Source organism: Lemur catta, chromosome 1 (genome assembly GCF_020740605.2).
Source record: "Lemur catta isolate mLemCat1 chromosome 1, mLemCat1.pri, whole genome shotgun sequence".
Classification (NCBI taxonomy): domain Eukaryota; kingdom Metazoa; phylum Chordata; class Mammalia; order Primates; family Lemuridae; genus Lemur; species Lemur catta.
The window spans coordinates 110,639,477-110,654,192 of NC_059128.1; the positions used below are offsets into that span (position 1 = coordinate 110,639,477).

Sequence of the window (14,716 nt, forward strand, 5' to 3'; positions counted from 1 at the left end):
GGAGGGGCAGTCCTATCAGGGGGCGGGGCAGAGCCGCGCAACAGGACTGTAGGGGAGGGTACTTTGAGGATCACATGCTCATCCAATTTTTCTCCGCCCTTCCCTCCCTTCCCCCGCCGGGGTTTCGCTGGTATTTTTCAGGAACTTTCTTTTCCGGTTTCAGAAGCCGCCACTCCCAAGATGGAGGTACGCTGCGCCGCCATTAAGAGCGAGCCTTCAGGACTATCTTTTCTAAGGCTTCACAGTCCTGCCCAAGATGGCCGCCTCGATTCCGGCACCGCCCCCGCCTTTGCCTCTCCCAACATGGCGGCCCTGAGCGGCCGTCCAGTACGCAACGTAATATCGGAAGTGACGCATCCCGGGCTTTTCCGCTTTGTTTCTACAGCAGGAACCGTGGCTGCTGGGCAAGGGGGGCGCGGTGGATGTTGACCTTTGCCCCGGCCTCGTGTAGGTGCCGAACTAGCGAGTGGGAGGGCACCCCAGTTTCCTATAGGGGGCAGCCGGAGGGTTCAGGTGTGTGTTGCGGGTGGAGAGACTTAACCCCTTCGGCCTCATTGGCGGGAACTGGGCCACAATTGGGCACAGGGAACGGAGGTTTTGAGGTCCCCGCCATTGATTTGAGCAAAGTGAGACTCTCCTCCACTGGCCAGGATTGAGGAGACCCTTGCCTCTCGCCCCCATATCGGAAGCAAAGTGAGCCCTCATTGCCCAGAAGCCGTGGAGGAATCCAATTGGCTGGAAGTAGCCCTCTCCCATTGACCGTGTACCTTTTTCTTACCGCAGCGTGGGGACACAGCGCATCTTCTCGCAGCCTGCTTCCTCCCACAGAACCTGTTTCTGGTCTCAGAGCTTCCAGTAAGAGATGTTGCTGCCGCCGCTTCTGCTGCTGCTACCCCTTTGCTGGGCTGTGGAGGTCAAGAGGCCCCGGGGTGTCTCCCTCACCAGTGAGTCCTATTCATCTTCCCCCCCAGGCTGCACTTGGGGGTAGGGTGTGGGAAGGACCAACCTTTGGCCCTGGGATAGGCATTTACAGTCTTTTGCCTCAGTTTCCCGGCAGTGCTTATCTGGTGGGGCTGGGGAGACACAGGTGGTATTTGGTGAAGGCCCCTTTCTGCCCTGGGCTGAGCCTCTCCCCCTACCCCCCTCCCCCCTCCGCAGACCATCACTTCTACGATGAATCCAAGCCTTTCACTTGCCTGGATGGTTCAGCCACCATCCCCTTTGATCAGGTCAATGATGACTACTGTGACTGCAAGGATGGCTCAGATGAGCCAGGTGAGTTTGTTCTCCATTCATTCATCATACATTTATTGAGCACCTGCTGAATGCCAGGCCCTGCCCTCACATGGCTCCCTGTTGAGTGGGTGGAAGCAGGCACACAGTTCAGTGGTCAGTGTTATGGCAAGTGCAACCATGGGAGCCCAGAGAGGCCCCCTCTCCACCAGCTTAGGGGTCAGGAAAGGCTTCTCAGAGGAGGTTAAGTTTCAGCTGAATCCTGAAGTTGCTGCAGATGGCGGGGCCAGCATGTGTAAACCCCCAGAAGTGGGGAAGAGCGTGGGACCAAAGAGCAGTCTGGCTGGAGACTGGTGAAGGTGGAGGCTGGGCGAGGTGGCTCACACCTGTAGTCCCAGCACTGTGGGAGACTTGAAGTGGAAGGATCCCTTAAGGTCAGGAGTTCAAGGCTGCAGTGAGCTGTGATGAAGCCACTGCACCCCAGCCTGGGTGACAGAATGAGACCCTGTCAAAAAAAAAAAAAAGTTAAGGTGGGACCCTGTTTTAAAAGCCTCAGTCTCAGTGAGGAGCGCTGGAGAGTTGTTTCAGGCCTGGAGCATGCAGCTCTTTGCCTCTCTTGGTTGTTCCTGCCTTTCTTTTGCTCTCTGCATGCATGTGGTTTCCAAAGCTCTGTTTATGGATGGGTGGAACATTTCTGGCCCTGAGTGGACTCCGCAAACCTCCCCTCCCTTGTTTCTGACAGGCACAGCTGCGTGTCCTAACGGCAGCTTCCACTGCACCAACACTGGCTACAAGCCCCTGTATATCCCCTCCAGCCGGGTCAATGATGGAATTTGTGGTGAGTGAGGACGCACCTGGGTGGGAGAATGAGGCAGTGGGTGGAGGGCGAGAGAAGGCACTGCCAGGTCTGATCCTGGCCCCTGCTTCTGCTTCAGACTGCTGCGATGGGACAGATGAGTACAACAGCGGCATCGTCTGTGAGAACACCTGCAAGTATGTGGGTGACAATACCCCTCCCATCACCCCACCCCAGGACCTTGCCTGGTCCCACCAAGACAGTGAGGCCCATTTTCTTTTCTGTTTTTGGCTATTGAGTGCTCACTCTCTGCCAGGTGCCTTTTGAACCCTAATCACTGGCTTTCTCTTTAGTCCAAAAGCAAATGTAACTGTTTCCCTAGTCAATAAATAAGGAGACTGAAGTTTAGAAAGGAAAATGACTTTCCCAGGGGCACACAGCTAGGAGATGGCAGAGCTAGGACTCAAACCCAGGTCAGCCTAACTTCTGACTCCAAACTTTTAATTGTCATGCTCTGCGGCAGGGCCTGAAAACTTAAACACCCACAGGCAGGTAATGTAAACAACAGAAGCAGGCTGAGTACGAGGCAGTAGGGAGTGGTGGCGATTATGGCATCTAATGGAACAAGTGTGAGGCCAGGAGTTCGGGACCAGTCTGGGCAATAGTGAGACCCCATTTCTACAAAAAAATTAGCCAGATGTGGTGGTGTGTAGCTACTCAGGAGACTGAGGCAGAAGGATTGCTTGAGCCCAGGAGTTTGAGGTTGTAGTGAGCTGTAATGATGCCACTGGACTCCAGCCCAGGTAACAAAGCTAGACCCTGTCTCTGAAAGAAAGAAAAAAAAGGAACAGCTGTTCTCAACTCCAGTTGAGAGGGCGGGATTAGTTTTTCAAAGTCCCGATATTGATGTAAACTCTCCTGATTTCAGATCTTTTAAGTAGAGGATGGATTGAGCACAACACACTCACTGGCCAGATTGTCTGTTTCTCTGGGCGTCTGATTTCTTTTCTTTCTCTCCACTTTCTCTTGGGAGCTGACTTCTACCTCTACCTCCCAGCACTCCCTAGTCCCTTCCCTGAATCCAAGAGTGGACAAACCCTGGCCTCTGTCCCTCTTTCCAAGGATGGGGATGAAGGGTCCTGAGGTTGAGAGAGCCTGGGTTTGGGAGGGGAGTTTGCTCTCTTGCTTTTCCCACCATGGTTGGCAGGGGTGGGGGGGTCAGCAGGTGGGTTGAGCTCTTTTTGGAAAAAAGGGCACTCAGACCTGGTGGCCTGAATGCCCACTGGTGGTACCTGTGTGTCCATCCCCACCCTAGAGAGAAGGGCCGTAAGGAGAGGGAGTCTCTGCAGCAGATGGCGGAGGTCACCCGCGAGGGGTTCCGTCTGAAGAAGATCCTTATTGAGGACTGGAAGAAGGCCCGGGAGGAGAAGCAGGTGAGGGCCCCGGGGCTGACGTGGGACGATCTGGGCATTGAGGCTGCTAGATATGGGCTGGCAAACCACCTGCCCCTGACTAGAAGTGTCCTTGGGCAAGTTTCCGCCTGCCTGTATCTTACTTTCTCAGTTGTGCGCTGAGCGTTAGTCTTAGCTAAGTAGCTCCCAAGTTGGTGGTGGTCATCTCAGACGTTGATCAGGACCTTGGACATCAGACTGACATGGGCTTGAAGGGCCTCTGCTGCCTCCTAGGGATGGGAGGGACGCTTGTTTGTATCAGTTCTGTGGTCTCATTGTCTGTAAGACGGCCTGATGACCATATGACCCCCCAGTTCAGGGGTGGGGGCACAGGTCAATAACATAACATCAGTGAGCAGCAGCTGGATTAGTTCAATAGATGGGTGCTTGGGGGTCCCTAGGTGTATGTCTCTCCCTCCTTGCCACCCTGTTGGCTGTTTGATGGGTCAGTGTCCTCACCACTGCTCCTGGGCTCCTGCTCTACCCACTGAGTGAGGGCTCCAGCTCTGTTTTCCTGTCCAAGGAAAGTTCCAGGTCTTTTCTCTCCCACCCCCATGGCTAATGAGGTCCCCCCTAAATTCAGGGGGCAGGGAGATCCCTCTTGAATTCCGGAGGTACTGGGGGAGCTGTGTGGTGAGGTCAACTCCAAGTGACCTTTGCCCTCCTGGGGAGGTGAGAGGATCCTGGCAGGAAGCCAGGCTAAGGTGTCTGCCAAGGTCTTAGAGGAAAGTGATGCCACAGGGGCTTGGGCTACAACTTGTGGGCCCCATTCCTGAAGGAGAGCCAGCCCAGCACGCCTGCTCCTTCTTGAAACATCCACAGAGGGCCAGGATGTGCTGTGCACTGGACAAGAGGCCGGAACCAGACCTGGATCTGCCTCAAGCAGCTCATCGTCTAGTGGGAGGGACAGATAGACAGAAAGGGACCCCCAGGGATGCTGGGCGAAGGGAAGTTTGGGGCTGTGAGGCATAGAAGAGGCTCTTGCCTGATCCGCCTCCCTCCTGTCTTGGGGGAAGGAGGCAGGAAAGGCTTCCTGGAGGAGGAAACTTCTATCTAAACTAGAATCCATAGGGTAATTTGGAGTTAGCCAAGGAGAATGTTCCATGCTGAAGGAACAGCATCTTTAAAGAACTGGAGGCAGAAAAGTGTTTGGGGTCTGAGTGTTGTCATGGCAATTGGATCCAAGAGTTTAAGGCAGGGGTGGAGCATATCGGGTTTGAGAAGCAGGCAGGGGCCTGATTACCAGGGGCCTTGTAGGCTACATTGAGCCTTCTATCCAGAGGGCTATGGGGAACCACAGCAAGGGACCCAGGGAGGTGTGTATTTTGGAACAATCCCTTGGCTGCCTTGTGAAGTGGAGGCAGGGAGGAGGCAGACAATATGGAGGTGCCAAACAATGGGCAGAGGAGAGCTGGTCTCTTGCCTTCTGCCCACCCAGCAAAAGCTCATTGAGCTCCAGACTGGAAAGAAGTCTCTGGAAGACCAGGTGGAGATGCTGCGGACAGTGAAGGAGGAAGCGGAGAAGCCAGAGAAGGAGGCCAAAGAACAGCACCAGAAGATGTGGGAAGGTATGTCCTGGGATGGCCAGAGTACTCGCCCTTCACTCCTGGACAGGAGCAGCCTGGGCCTAGGAGGCTGTTGTTCATTATCTGTTGTCTTCATCAGCTGATTTTTTATTATGGTGCCTAATTTCCTTGTGTGCCTAGTTATGTTTGATTGTGTGTTGGTCATCATGTTTGAAAATTATTTATATGAATAATATTCAGCCAGGGGAAAGAGGTTCTTCTCTAAAGAGAATCTTCTTTCAGTCAGATGCCCAGGAACGCTGCCACTCAGGGTTCCCCCCCAAATCCAAATTTAAGTTTTGAGGTTCCTCCAAATCTTGGGCATTGTGAGAACTGAGACGTGTACTCAGGTTGTTTATTTTTGATCCAGCTTATCACTGAGGGGATAGTCTCCTGAGGTTGTTAGGGGATCTCCTCTACCTTGGACTTTGAATCCAGTCACCTGTAATCCCACAAGGTCTCACCAAAACAGGTATCCAGGCTGGGCATGGTGGCTCACACCTGTAGTCCTAGCACTCTGGGAAGCTGAGGTGGGAGGATCGCTTGAGATCAGGAATTCTAGACCAGCCTGAGCAAGAGCAAGACCCCATCTCTACAGGAAAAAAAAAAAAACAAAACACAACAGAAATATTAGCCAGGCACAGTGGCATGTGCCTGTAGTCCCAGTTCCTCAGGAGCCTGAGGCAGGAGGATCGCTTGAGCCCAGGAGTTGGAGGATGCAGTGAGCTATGATGACACCACTGCAGTCTACCCAGAGCAATAGAGCAAGACCCTGTCTCAAAAAAAAAAAAAAAAAGTAGGCATCCAGATTTGCCACGATTGGCAAAGTCCTTTAGGGCACAAGTGGCTTCTGTGTTTCCTTACCTTCCCGAGTTGCTGCTTTGCCCTGGCCATGTCTATTGCCTTAGTTGGTTTTAAGAAGATGATTTTGTATGCTGTATCCAGTATCTTTTGCTGTTGACAGGCTGTGCTGCCATTATTGGAAATCTGAAGCCTTGGCCCTCATTCTTAGTCCTTGGGTGCCCAGTGTGCTCCGTGTGGTAGGGACACAACCGTGGAGACAGGACGGATGGGGGAGACGGGGTGGATGGAAACCCACTGTAAGCTAGTTAAAGGACAAATCTTGCTGGAAGGATTTGGAGGTGTGGTCCTAGCTACCCACAAGGCTGGAAGCTAGGAAGTGGGCAGCCATCAAGAACCTAGGCACCCCCCCCCCCACCTCAGGCCATGCTGTTGATCTGTGTCTCTTTGGGCATCTGCTGCATTCTTCCTTTCCTACCTCTGCTAACTTGTTCACCCCGATTTCTCATACCAAGTAGTTCAGTAGTTCATCCAGTGAATAGTTGCTGAGCACCTGCTTTGTGCCTGGCATACTCCAGCTGCTAGCAGTACAGCTTTGGACAAGACAAAGTCCCTGCCTGCAGAGGGAGGAGCAAGCCAGGGAGAGGGAACAGGTGCAAAGGCCCTGAGGTGGCTTCTCGCTGCCTTCTAGAAATCAGGGCTGTTCTGATAATGTGTGACAAAAATCCAACTTGGATCCACTTCTTCAACAGTGGAAGCTTTAGGGCCCATTGGGACCCAGGGCTTCCCAGAAGGTGGGAGTCCTCCCTCCACCTCTGAGCTCTGTCTCCCCTACCTGTGCCAGCATGACTATAGGCAGCCATGCCTTCTCCTCCATGCTCAGCATCCCCAGCAGGTAGACAGCACCACTTTCCCACAAGTCTCAGCACAAATCCCAGGGCAGGCTCCTATTGGCTCATTTCAGGTCACGTGGTTATCCATGAACCAATCCCTTGCAGCCAAGGATTACAGTGCAGGTTTTGATTGGCTAGGCCTGGGTCACATGTTCATCCCTGGAGGCAGGAGATGGATCCACACTGCCAGGTCTCAAGGCCTGGGTGTAGGGGTGGGCAGTTGCCCACAGGGAAATGCATGATGTGTCCATAAACAGGTGGGGGGTGATTGCCCTCCTTCTCCATGTCCTGTTCTGCTGTGCTCTGCCCTCTTGGGTTTTGTAGCTAGGCATAACACAGGGTCACCCAACTCAGACTTTCAAGGGTAGTGTGAGTTCCAAGGCCAGACTCATTGGGAATGAGAGAGAAATGAGATGCAACTCAGGCCTTGAAAGGAAGCTGGAAGTTCCTTGCTCTGGTTCTTCCTGGTTTCCATCTGATGTAGAAGAAATCCAAGCCTAGTGTGGTAGCTGCATGCTTGTAGTCCCAGCTACTCTGGAGGATCACATGAACCCAGGAGTTCGAGACCAGCCTGGACAACATAGCAAGACCCTGTCTCAAAAAAAACTATGTTCCTTATTTTATTTATTTTTCAAGATGAGGGTCTCACTATGTTGTCCAGGCTTTGTTTGAACTCCTGGGCTCAAGCTATCCTCCTGCCTCAGCCTCCCGAGTAGCTGGGACTACGGGTATTTATTCTTTATTTTAAAAGTGTTTTTAAAGCAATTCAGAAAGTAATAAAATAGAAAAGGGAAGTCTTTGTCCCTCAGGATAATGCCTATGCAATGGTTCAAAACCTTCAGACTTTTCCATCCATCCCAGACAGCTGCAGTTCTGCACAGCGTAGTGACTTTGAGCGTGGGCTCTAAAGCCATGTTTCAAGCACTCAATGGCTACATTTAGCTGGTGACAGCACAGATGTAGACCATGTTCATCAACATGTACAGACTTATTTTTCTTATCATTATTTCCAAAAGGGTGTAGTACAACAACTATTTACATAGCACTTACATTGTATTAGGTATAACTGAGAAGTGATTAAAGTACACGGAGAATGTGCATATGTTATATGCAAACACTATGCTGCTATTTTATATACAGGGGAGGTGCTAGAACCAATTCCTCAAGGATACTCAGGAAGGACTTTGTACCAGCATGTACCTAATTTCATTTTTCTTTTATTGTAGGAAAATACATATAACACAAAATTTACCATTTCAATTATTTTTTTTTTTTGAGACAGAGTGTCACTTTGTTGCCCGGGCTAGAGTGAGTGCCATGGCATCAGCCTAGCTCACAGCAACCTCAAACTCCTGGGCTTAAGCGATCCTACTGCCTCAGCCTCCCAAGTAGCTGGGACTACAGGCATGTGCCACCATGCCCGGCTAATTTTTTCTGTGTATATTTTAGTAGGCCAGATAATTTCTTTCTATTTTTTTTAGTAGAGACGGGTTCTCGCTCTTGCTGAGGCTGGTCTCGAACTCCTGACCTCGAGCGATCCGCCCGCCTCGGCCTCCCAGAGGGCTAGGATTACAGGCGTGAGCCACCGTGCCCGGCCCATTTCAATTATTTTATTTGTTTATGGGGTACATAATGATATTTTGATACTTATAATGTGTAGCGATCACGGGGTAATTAGCTTATATATCATCTTAGACATTTATGATTTCTTTGTGTTGGGAAACTTCAGTGTCCTCCTAGCTATTTGAGACTATATATCGTTAATTGCAGACATTCTACAGTTGTATAGAACACTTGACCTTATTCCTCCCAGCCACTTTAGCCATTTTGTTTGTTTATTTATTGTTGTAGAGACAGGGTCTCCCTTTGTGGCCCAGGCTGAGGTGCAGTGGCGTGATCATAGCTCACTGCAGCCTCGAACTCCTGTGCTTCAGTGATCTTCTTCCCACCTCTCCCTCCTGAGTAGCTGGCAGTACAGGTGTGCGCCACCACACCTAGGCAATTATTTTTTTGTGGAGACGGGGTCTCACTGTGTTACCCAGGCTGGTGTCAAATTCCTGTCCTCAAGCGATCCTTCACCTTGGCCTCCCAGAGTGCTAGGATTACAGGCATGTGCCACCGCGCCCGGCATATTTTAGCCATTTTAAAGTCAACAATTCAGCGGCATTAAGTACATCTGCATTGTTGTATAACCATCACTACTATCTAGTTCCAGAACGTTTCCATCACCTGAAAATGAATGAATCAGTCCCTATTAGCAGTCACTCCCCAGCCCCCCAGCCTCTGACAACCACTAATCTACTTCCTATCTCTATAGATTTGCCTGTCCTTGATATTCCAAATAAGTGAAATCTTATAGTATGTGGCGCTTTGTGTCTTGCTTCTTTCACTCAGCATGACGTTGAGGTTCACCTGCAGCACATGTTAGGACCCTCCTTCCTCTTAACAGTGGTATGGATTCGATTGTATGGCCTTAGCACGACTTATCTAATCCAGTTACCAGTTTTCCTATCAGGGTTTTGGTGTTTGATCTTTGTTATTCGTAAGAGCTTTTTACATACGGTGGCTGGCCCTTTGGCTGCAACTGGAGATATTTTCTCCCTTTCTTCATTACTCTTTTTTTTTTTTTGAGACAGAGTGTTGCTTTGTTGCCCTGGCTAGAGTGAGTGCCGTGGCGTCAGCCTAGCTCACAGCAACCTCAAACTCCTGGGCTTAAGCGATCCTACTGCCTCAGGCTCCCGAGTAGCTGGGACTACAGGCATGCGCCACCATGCCCGGCTAATTTTTTCTCTATATATATTTTAGTTGGCCAGATAATTTCTTTCTATTTTTAGTAGAGACGGGGTCTGGCTCTTGCTCAGGCTGGTCTCGAACTCCTGACCTCAAGCAATCCACCCTCCTTGGCCTCCCAGAGTGCCAGGATTACAGGCGTGAGCCACCGCGCCCGGCCTTCATTACTCTTTGGTGCTGGGGCCCAGGACTTTTCTGCTAGGCCATGTTTTAGGAAGTGAATTCACTCGTCTTGTCTCTGCCTGCCTCTCTGTTGTTTTATGCTGCAATGAGAGCATCCTTTCCCATGGGTCTGGGCAAACACAGGCCTGCTTTTCCTTCGGATGGGTTCTCAGTGTGGAGTTGCTGGATCAGAGGCTAGCACTATGTTTTGACCTAGATTCTTAAAGGGTGGGAGGGCAGAGCAGAGGGCCTATGGGCAGACAGCCTGGCTTGGATCCCTGGCTGCCGCCCTCACTGGCTGGGTGACTCTGGGAAGTTCCTTTCACCTGCCAAAGCCTCAGGGACCCCTCAGGCCCTCCTCTGTGAGAGGGACGGTATCAGCTGGGTCTTTGGGGGTCATTGAGGGTTCTCCTGGGGTGACCCAAGGATCTGCAGAGGAAACACCAGCTGCTGTTGTTATCCTGTTTGTAGAGGACCAAGTTGAAGCCTGGTATACAGAAGGAGCTTAATCATTGGAGCTGCTATTGTGGCTGCTTTCTCCTCCGCCCGGGCTAGGTGATGAGCTGGGCAGAGGAGGGACCATCTGCACACAGCAGGAGCCCTGTGGGGTACTGGGGGAGGGTGGCGGGTAGGTGTGGAGGCGGTGGGAGCCAGTGGGCAGGGCCCAGGGTGACAGAGCTGGCCCCTCCACAGAGCAGCTGGCCGCCTCCAGGGCCCAGAGGGAGCGGGAGCTGGCAGCTGATGCCTTCCAGGAGCTGGATGACGACATGGACGGGGTGTGAGTGTCCCTGAGCTGGAGCTGCCTGCCCTGCCCTGGTCCCGGGGTCCCCTTCCCCATCCCCACCTTTAGAAACCAGCCAGAGCCCCACTGGGTCCTCCTCATGGGGTACGGGCTGATTCGGAGCCTGTCCAATCAGGCCTGGCGTACCCGTGCACGAGGTGAGTGCAGAACGCTCTGGGTGAGGAGACCAGGAAACCCGCCTCCCTGGGAGTCGCCGTGGAGCCCCAGGCCTGGGAACTGTGGCTCGGGGGTCTAGGGATCAATTACTTTTCACGCTCACTGTGTGGCCTGGTCTGTTTTGGCCAAAGCCAGGTCTAGGCTGGAATCCCAGCTATGCCCCGAACTTGCTATGTCCCCTGGTGGAAGGTGGGCTGTCGGGGGTCATGGGGGATGTAGGGGGCTTCCAAGGGACCAAGGGGGCGGAACGAGCAGGGGCCGTTCCCTGGTTGGCGGTTGGGGGCAGGGGCAGGATGTGCCTGGACAGGCGGGGCTGTGGGGCCAGATTGGGGCCCCAACTCCAGACCTCTCGTCTGCTCTGCCTGTGCCCTGCAGGGTGTCCGTGGCCGAGCTGCAGACCCACCCGGAGCTGGACACGGATGGGGATGGGGTGGTCTCTGAAGCAGAAGCCCAGGTACCCCAGCTGCCCCTTGGCCTGGGGCTTCTAGGGAGCATTGCCCCAGGGTGACCTCAGGGCGAGGGAGGGGACAGCAGCCCTGGGCTGCCCCCTCAGAGCACTCCTGGGGGTGCCTCCCTGGTGAGGCCGGTGGCAGCTGCCCCGGGCTGCTTCCCCCGCTGGGTGGGACCCAGGCTGGAGCCAGGTCAGCCCGTTTCCCATGCCCCTGCCACGTGCCCCTGGCTCCCCTGAGTGTGCCCCCCACTCCTCTCCCTCGGGGGCTTGGCGCTCGCTGGTCCTGTGCTGTCTCTGCCATCCATCTGTCCCTTTCTCTGTCTCAGTTTCTCCCCCTCACCCTGGGTCTCTCCACCCTGGGTCCCCTCCTGTCTGCTGTCACAGGCTTGTGCTGCCCCCTCCCGGTGGCAGCGCTTCACCTGCCCCAGACCAGGGCACAAGGGCATGGGGCCCAGCGCGCCCGTGCCTGGCACTGCAGCCTGAGTGCCCGGGGCAGGCCGGGGGTTGGGGGCACGTAGTGGCTGTGACCCTGACACCACCCCCACCACACACAGGCCCTCCTTGGTGGGGACGCCCAGACGGATGCTGCCTCTTTCCACGACCGCATCTGGGCCGCCATCAGGGACAAGTACCGGTCTGAGGTCAGTGGGGGAGCGGGGGAGGGGACGCACAGCAGTCCTGCCCTGCCCTGCCCCCACTGCCTTACAAAGGAGCTGCCTCCAGTTCTGGCGCTGGGCCACACCGGCCAGCTGGGCGCCCGGCACCCTGCTTGGAGCCCTGTCACCCCCGCTGGCTACGCCTCCTTGCAGGCCCCTCATGAGGGGTGGGGACCAGGGCCGAGGGGTGGGTAGGACGGGCCCGAATCCACAGCATCAGTGGCTCTGCTCGCCCACCAGGCGCTGCCTGCTGACCTGCCTGTGCCCTCTGCCCCTGACGTGACGGAGCCGAAGGAGGAGCAGCCCCCCGTGCCCTCACCGCCCACAGAGGAGGAGGAAGAGGAGGAGGAGGCAGCTGAGGAAGAGGCAGAGGAGGAGGAGGAAGAAGATGAATCTGAGGTGCTGGGGGAGCAGCCCAAGGTGTGTGTCTGGGGGAGGAGGGGGTGGGGTGGGGGCGGAGCTGTCGGCTGACTCTGCCCTTCCCCAGGAGGCCCCACCCCCGCTCGCGCCCCCCCAGCCTGCCAGCCCCTCCGAGGAGGACAAGATGCCGCCCTACGATGAGCAGACGAAGGCCTTCATCGATGGTGAGTGTGGCCTGGGTGGGGGGGGCGGGGGCCAGCACATCCTGCCATGGTGGCATCTCTGTGCAGTCAGGGAGAATCAGCGTCCCTGGTCTGCCTCTACCATGGCCTTGGCTGGCTCTGAGCGAGCCTGGGTATCTTGGGAGGCCTGGAGGGGGCGCCTGGAGCAAGCCAGGCCCACCCCCTCAGGCCCCAGGGACCCTCCAACCTCCCCATGGGCTGCAGCTTGTTTGTGTCACCTCTGGTAGGCCAGGAGCCAGCCGGGCCCTGAGAGCCTGGGCAGTGGGTGGGGCTGCCCTGTGGCTGGTGAGGCCCCAAAGGCCTTCTCGGGCCCAGTCCTTGCCCAGAGTGGGCCCAGGACCAGGGGGACGCAGACGCAGCCACGGCACCCCCTTACCATCTTCCTGCATGGGTCCTGAGACACCTCTGACCTCCATGCCCTCCCCTGCTACCCCAGCCGCCCAGGAGGCCCGAAACAAGTTCGAGGAGGCCGAGCGGTCCTTGAAGGACATGGAGGAATCCATCAGGTACCGGGCCCGATGCACAGCGGTGTCCTCTGCCCCCAGCACCTGCTGCTGGGCTCCCGGAGGAGCTGGGATGGGAGTCGCCTGGGCAACCAGGGGTTGGGCGGGCCTGGCTCCCGCAGGGAGGGTCCCCAGAGGCCCTCCACCCCTCTGCCTAGCCCTCCCGTGTCGGGCTCATGTGTCCTCGGCTGCCCCTGAACCCCTCGGCCTCCCCTTCCAGGAACCTAGAGCAGGAGATTTCCTTTGACTTTGGCCCCAACGGGGAGTTCGCCTACCTGTACAGCCAGTGCTACGAGCTCACCACCAACGAGTATGCTCCCACCACAGGGCGGGCGGTGGGTGGGGCCGGTGGGCTCCCTGATGGAGTGGTCAGAGGGGCAGGCCTGGAGACAGTCGGAGTTTGAGGTGCCCCAGATGGCGGCGACATCGAGGATGCAGGGAGAGGTGTGGGGAGGAGGCTGGGGTCCTCCTGTCCCTTCTGCCACCAGCCCTGCGCCTCCACAGATACATCTACCGGCTCTGCCCTTTCAAGCTTGTCTCGCAGAAACCTAAACTCGGCGGCTCCCCCACCAACCTCGGGTGAGTGGGCTTGGGCTGGGCCCTGCCCCCTGCCCCCCAGTGCCCTGTGGCTGGCACTCAGCACCCCCGTTCCCCTCTCCCACAGCACCTGGGGCTCCTGGGCTGGCCCCGACCACGACAAATTCAGTGCCATGAAGTATGAGCAGGGCACGGGCTGCTGGCAGGGCCCCAACCGCTCCACCACCGTGAGTGCCTGCTGGGCTGGGGGTGGGGGACCCAGGACCGGCCGAGCCTGCCCGAGCACCCGCCTGCCCCATCCCAGGTGCGCCTCCTGTGCGGGAAGGAGACGATGGTGACCAGCACCACGGAGCCCAGTCGCTGCGAGTACCTCATGGAGCTGATGACACCAGCAGCCTGCCCAGAGCCGCCACCTGAACCTCCCGCCGACGGTGACCACGACGAGCTCTAGCCGGCCAGGTGTAGAGGTGGGCAGGGAGGTGGGTCCCAGCCTGCCTCACTTTGGGTGGGTGGCAGGGTCTGAGGAAGATAGACCCATGTCACCGCCCCTCAGACCCGTGTCCCTGCATCCCCAGCTTTCTAATGGGGTCTTTCTCCCACCCTAGAACTTCAGGAGGCATGAAGCCAGCCCTCTGCAGTGCCGCCCACCTGCCCCCATGTCTGTGGATGGCAGGCCCCCGTGTCTCTGGGTCTCCTGTCCCCACATGGGGGCGGGACCCGTGTGGGGCTTCGAGTCCTGCTCTGGGGTCCCAGGCGGGACTCAGTCACATTCCCAGGCCCCAGCAGCCTCCAAAGATGGGATGAAGGAGCTCGCCCTCCCTGGGCCCCCCACCTTCGTGGCCACACTCCCACCCCACCCCTCCCCGCTGTGGGGACAAGTGAGTGACTTGACCTGTGACCTCAAACCAATAAATGTGATCCCCCACCCAAACTTTGCCGTGTCTGCCTCACTTTGCTGGGCGGGAACCGGGGCAGGGGTGGGCAGAGGGCGAATTCGAAGTCCCTTCCGCTCTGGGCCAGTGTCCCACCCTCCCCAAGTCTCTCTTGTGCTGTGGGGGTCCAAGCTTCCCTCCCGGGCAGAGCCTCTGCTCTAGATGAGACCCAGGCTCAGAGGGACAGCAGCCTGGGTGCGGTCACAGCCAGGATGGTGGCACACACCTGGACGCTCCCCCCACGCCCACGCACACATAACCATCCAAAGCCGTAAGATTCTGAACTTTTATTTTCTGGCATGAAAAGTACAAATAATTAAACAATTCCATGTAAAAGTCTGTTACCGCGGCCAGGCCTGTAATCCCGGTAATAAATAGTCTAAACG

The 14,716-nt window shown here is 55.9% G+C and overlaps 1 protein-coding gene across 7 annotated transcripts; it reads left to right on the forward strand.

Annotated features, from left to right (window-relative positions):
• Positions 1-195: 195 nt before the first annotated feature.
• PRKCSH (protein kinase C substrate 80K-H) lies at positions 196-14,329 on the forward strand. Of its 7 annotated transcripts, none has more exons than XM_045546459.1 (18): positions 196-447; positions 784-944; positions 1,159-1,275; positions 1,976-2,071; positions 2,169-2,226; positions 3,345-3,462; positions 4,919-5,048; positions 10,385-10,469; positions 11,025-11,103; positions 11,655-11,741; positions 11,997-12,176; positions 12,244-12,340; positions 12,795-12,864; positions 13,082-13,171; positions 13,366-13,440; positions 13,526-13,625; positions 13,703-13,865; positions 14,004-14,329. In XM_045546459.1, exons 2-17 carry the CDS (start codon positions 863-865, stop codon positions 13,847-13,849), a joined length of 1,611 nt encoding a protein of 536 aa, XP_045402415.1. In that variant the 5' UTR covers positions 196-447; positions 784-862; the 3' UTR covers positions 13,850-13,865; positions 14,004-14,329. The 7 variants fall into 7 exon arrangements, with proteins under 7 accessions (XP_045402415.1, XP_045402420.1, XP_045402447.1 ...); XM_045546464.1 differs by having other exon boundaries at positions 13,703-13,857; XM_045546491.1 differs by having other exon boundaries at positions 11,997-12,155.
• Positions 14,330-14,716: the final 387 nt, after the last annotated feature.

Excerpts from the sequence above, each read along its gene's own strand:
- PRKCSH (XM_045546459.1), top strand. The coding sequence starts at position 863 with ATGTTGCTGCCGCCGCTTCTGCTGCTGCTACCCCTTTGCTGGGCTGTG. Across the intron at positions 12,865-13,081 it reads GACATGGAGGAATCCATCAG|GAACCTAGAGCAGGAGATTT; the intron begins GTACCGGGCCCG and ends CTCCCCTTCCAG. Across the intron at positions 13,441-13,525 it reads GGCTCCCCCACCAACCTCGG|CACCTGGGGCTCCTGGGCTG; the intron begins GTGAGTGGGCTT and ends CCTCTCCCACAG.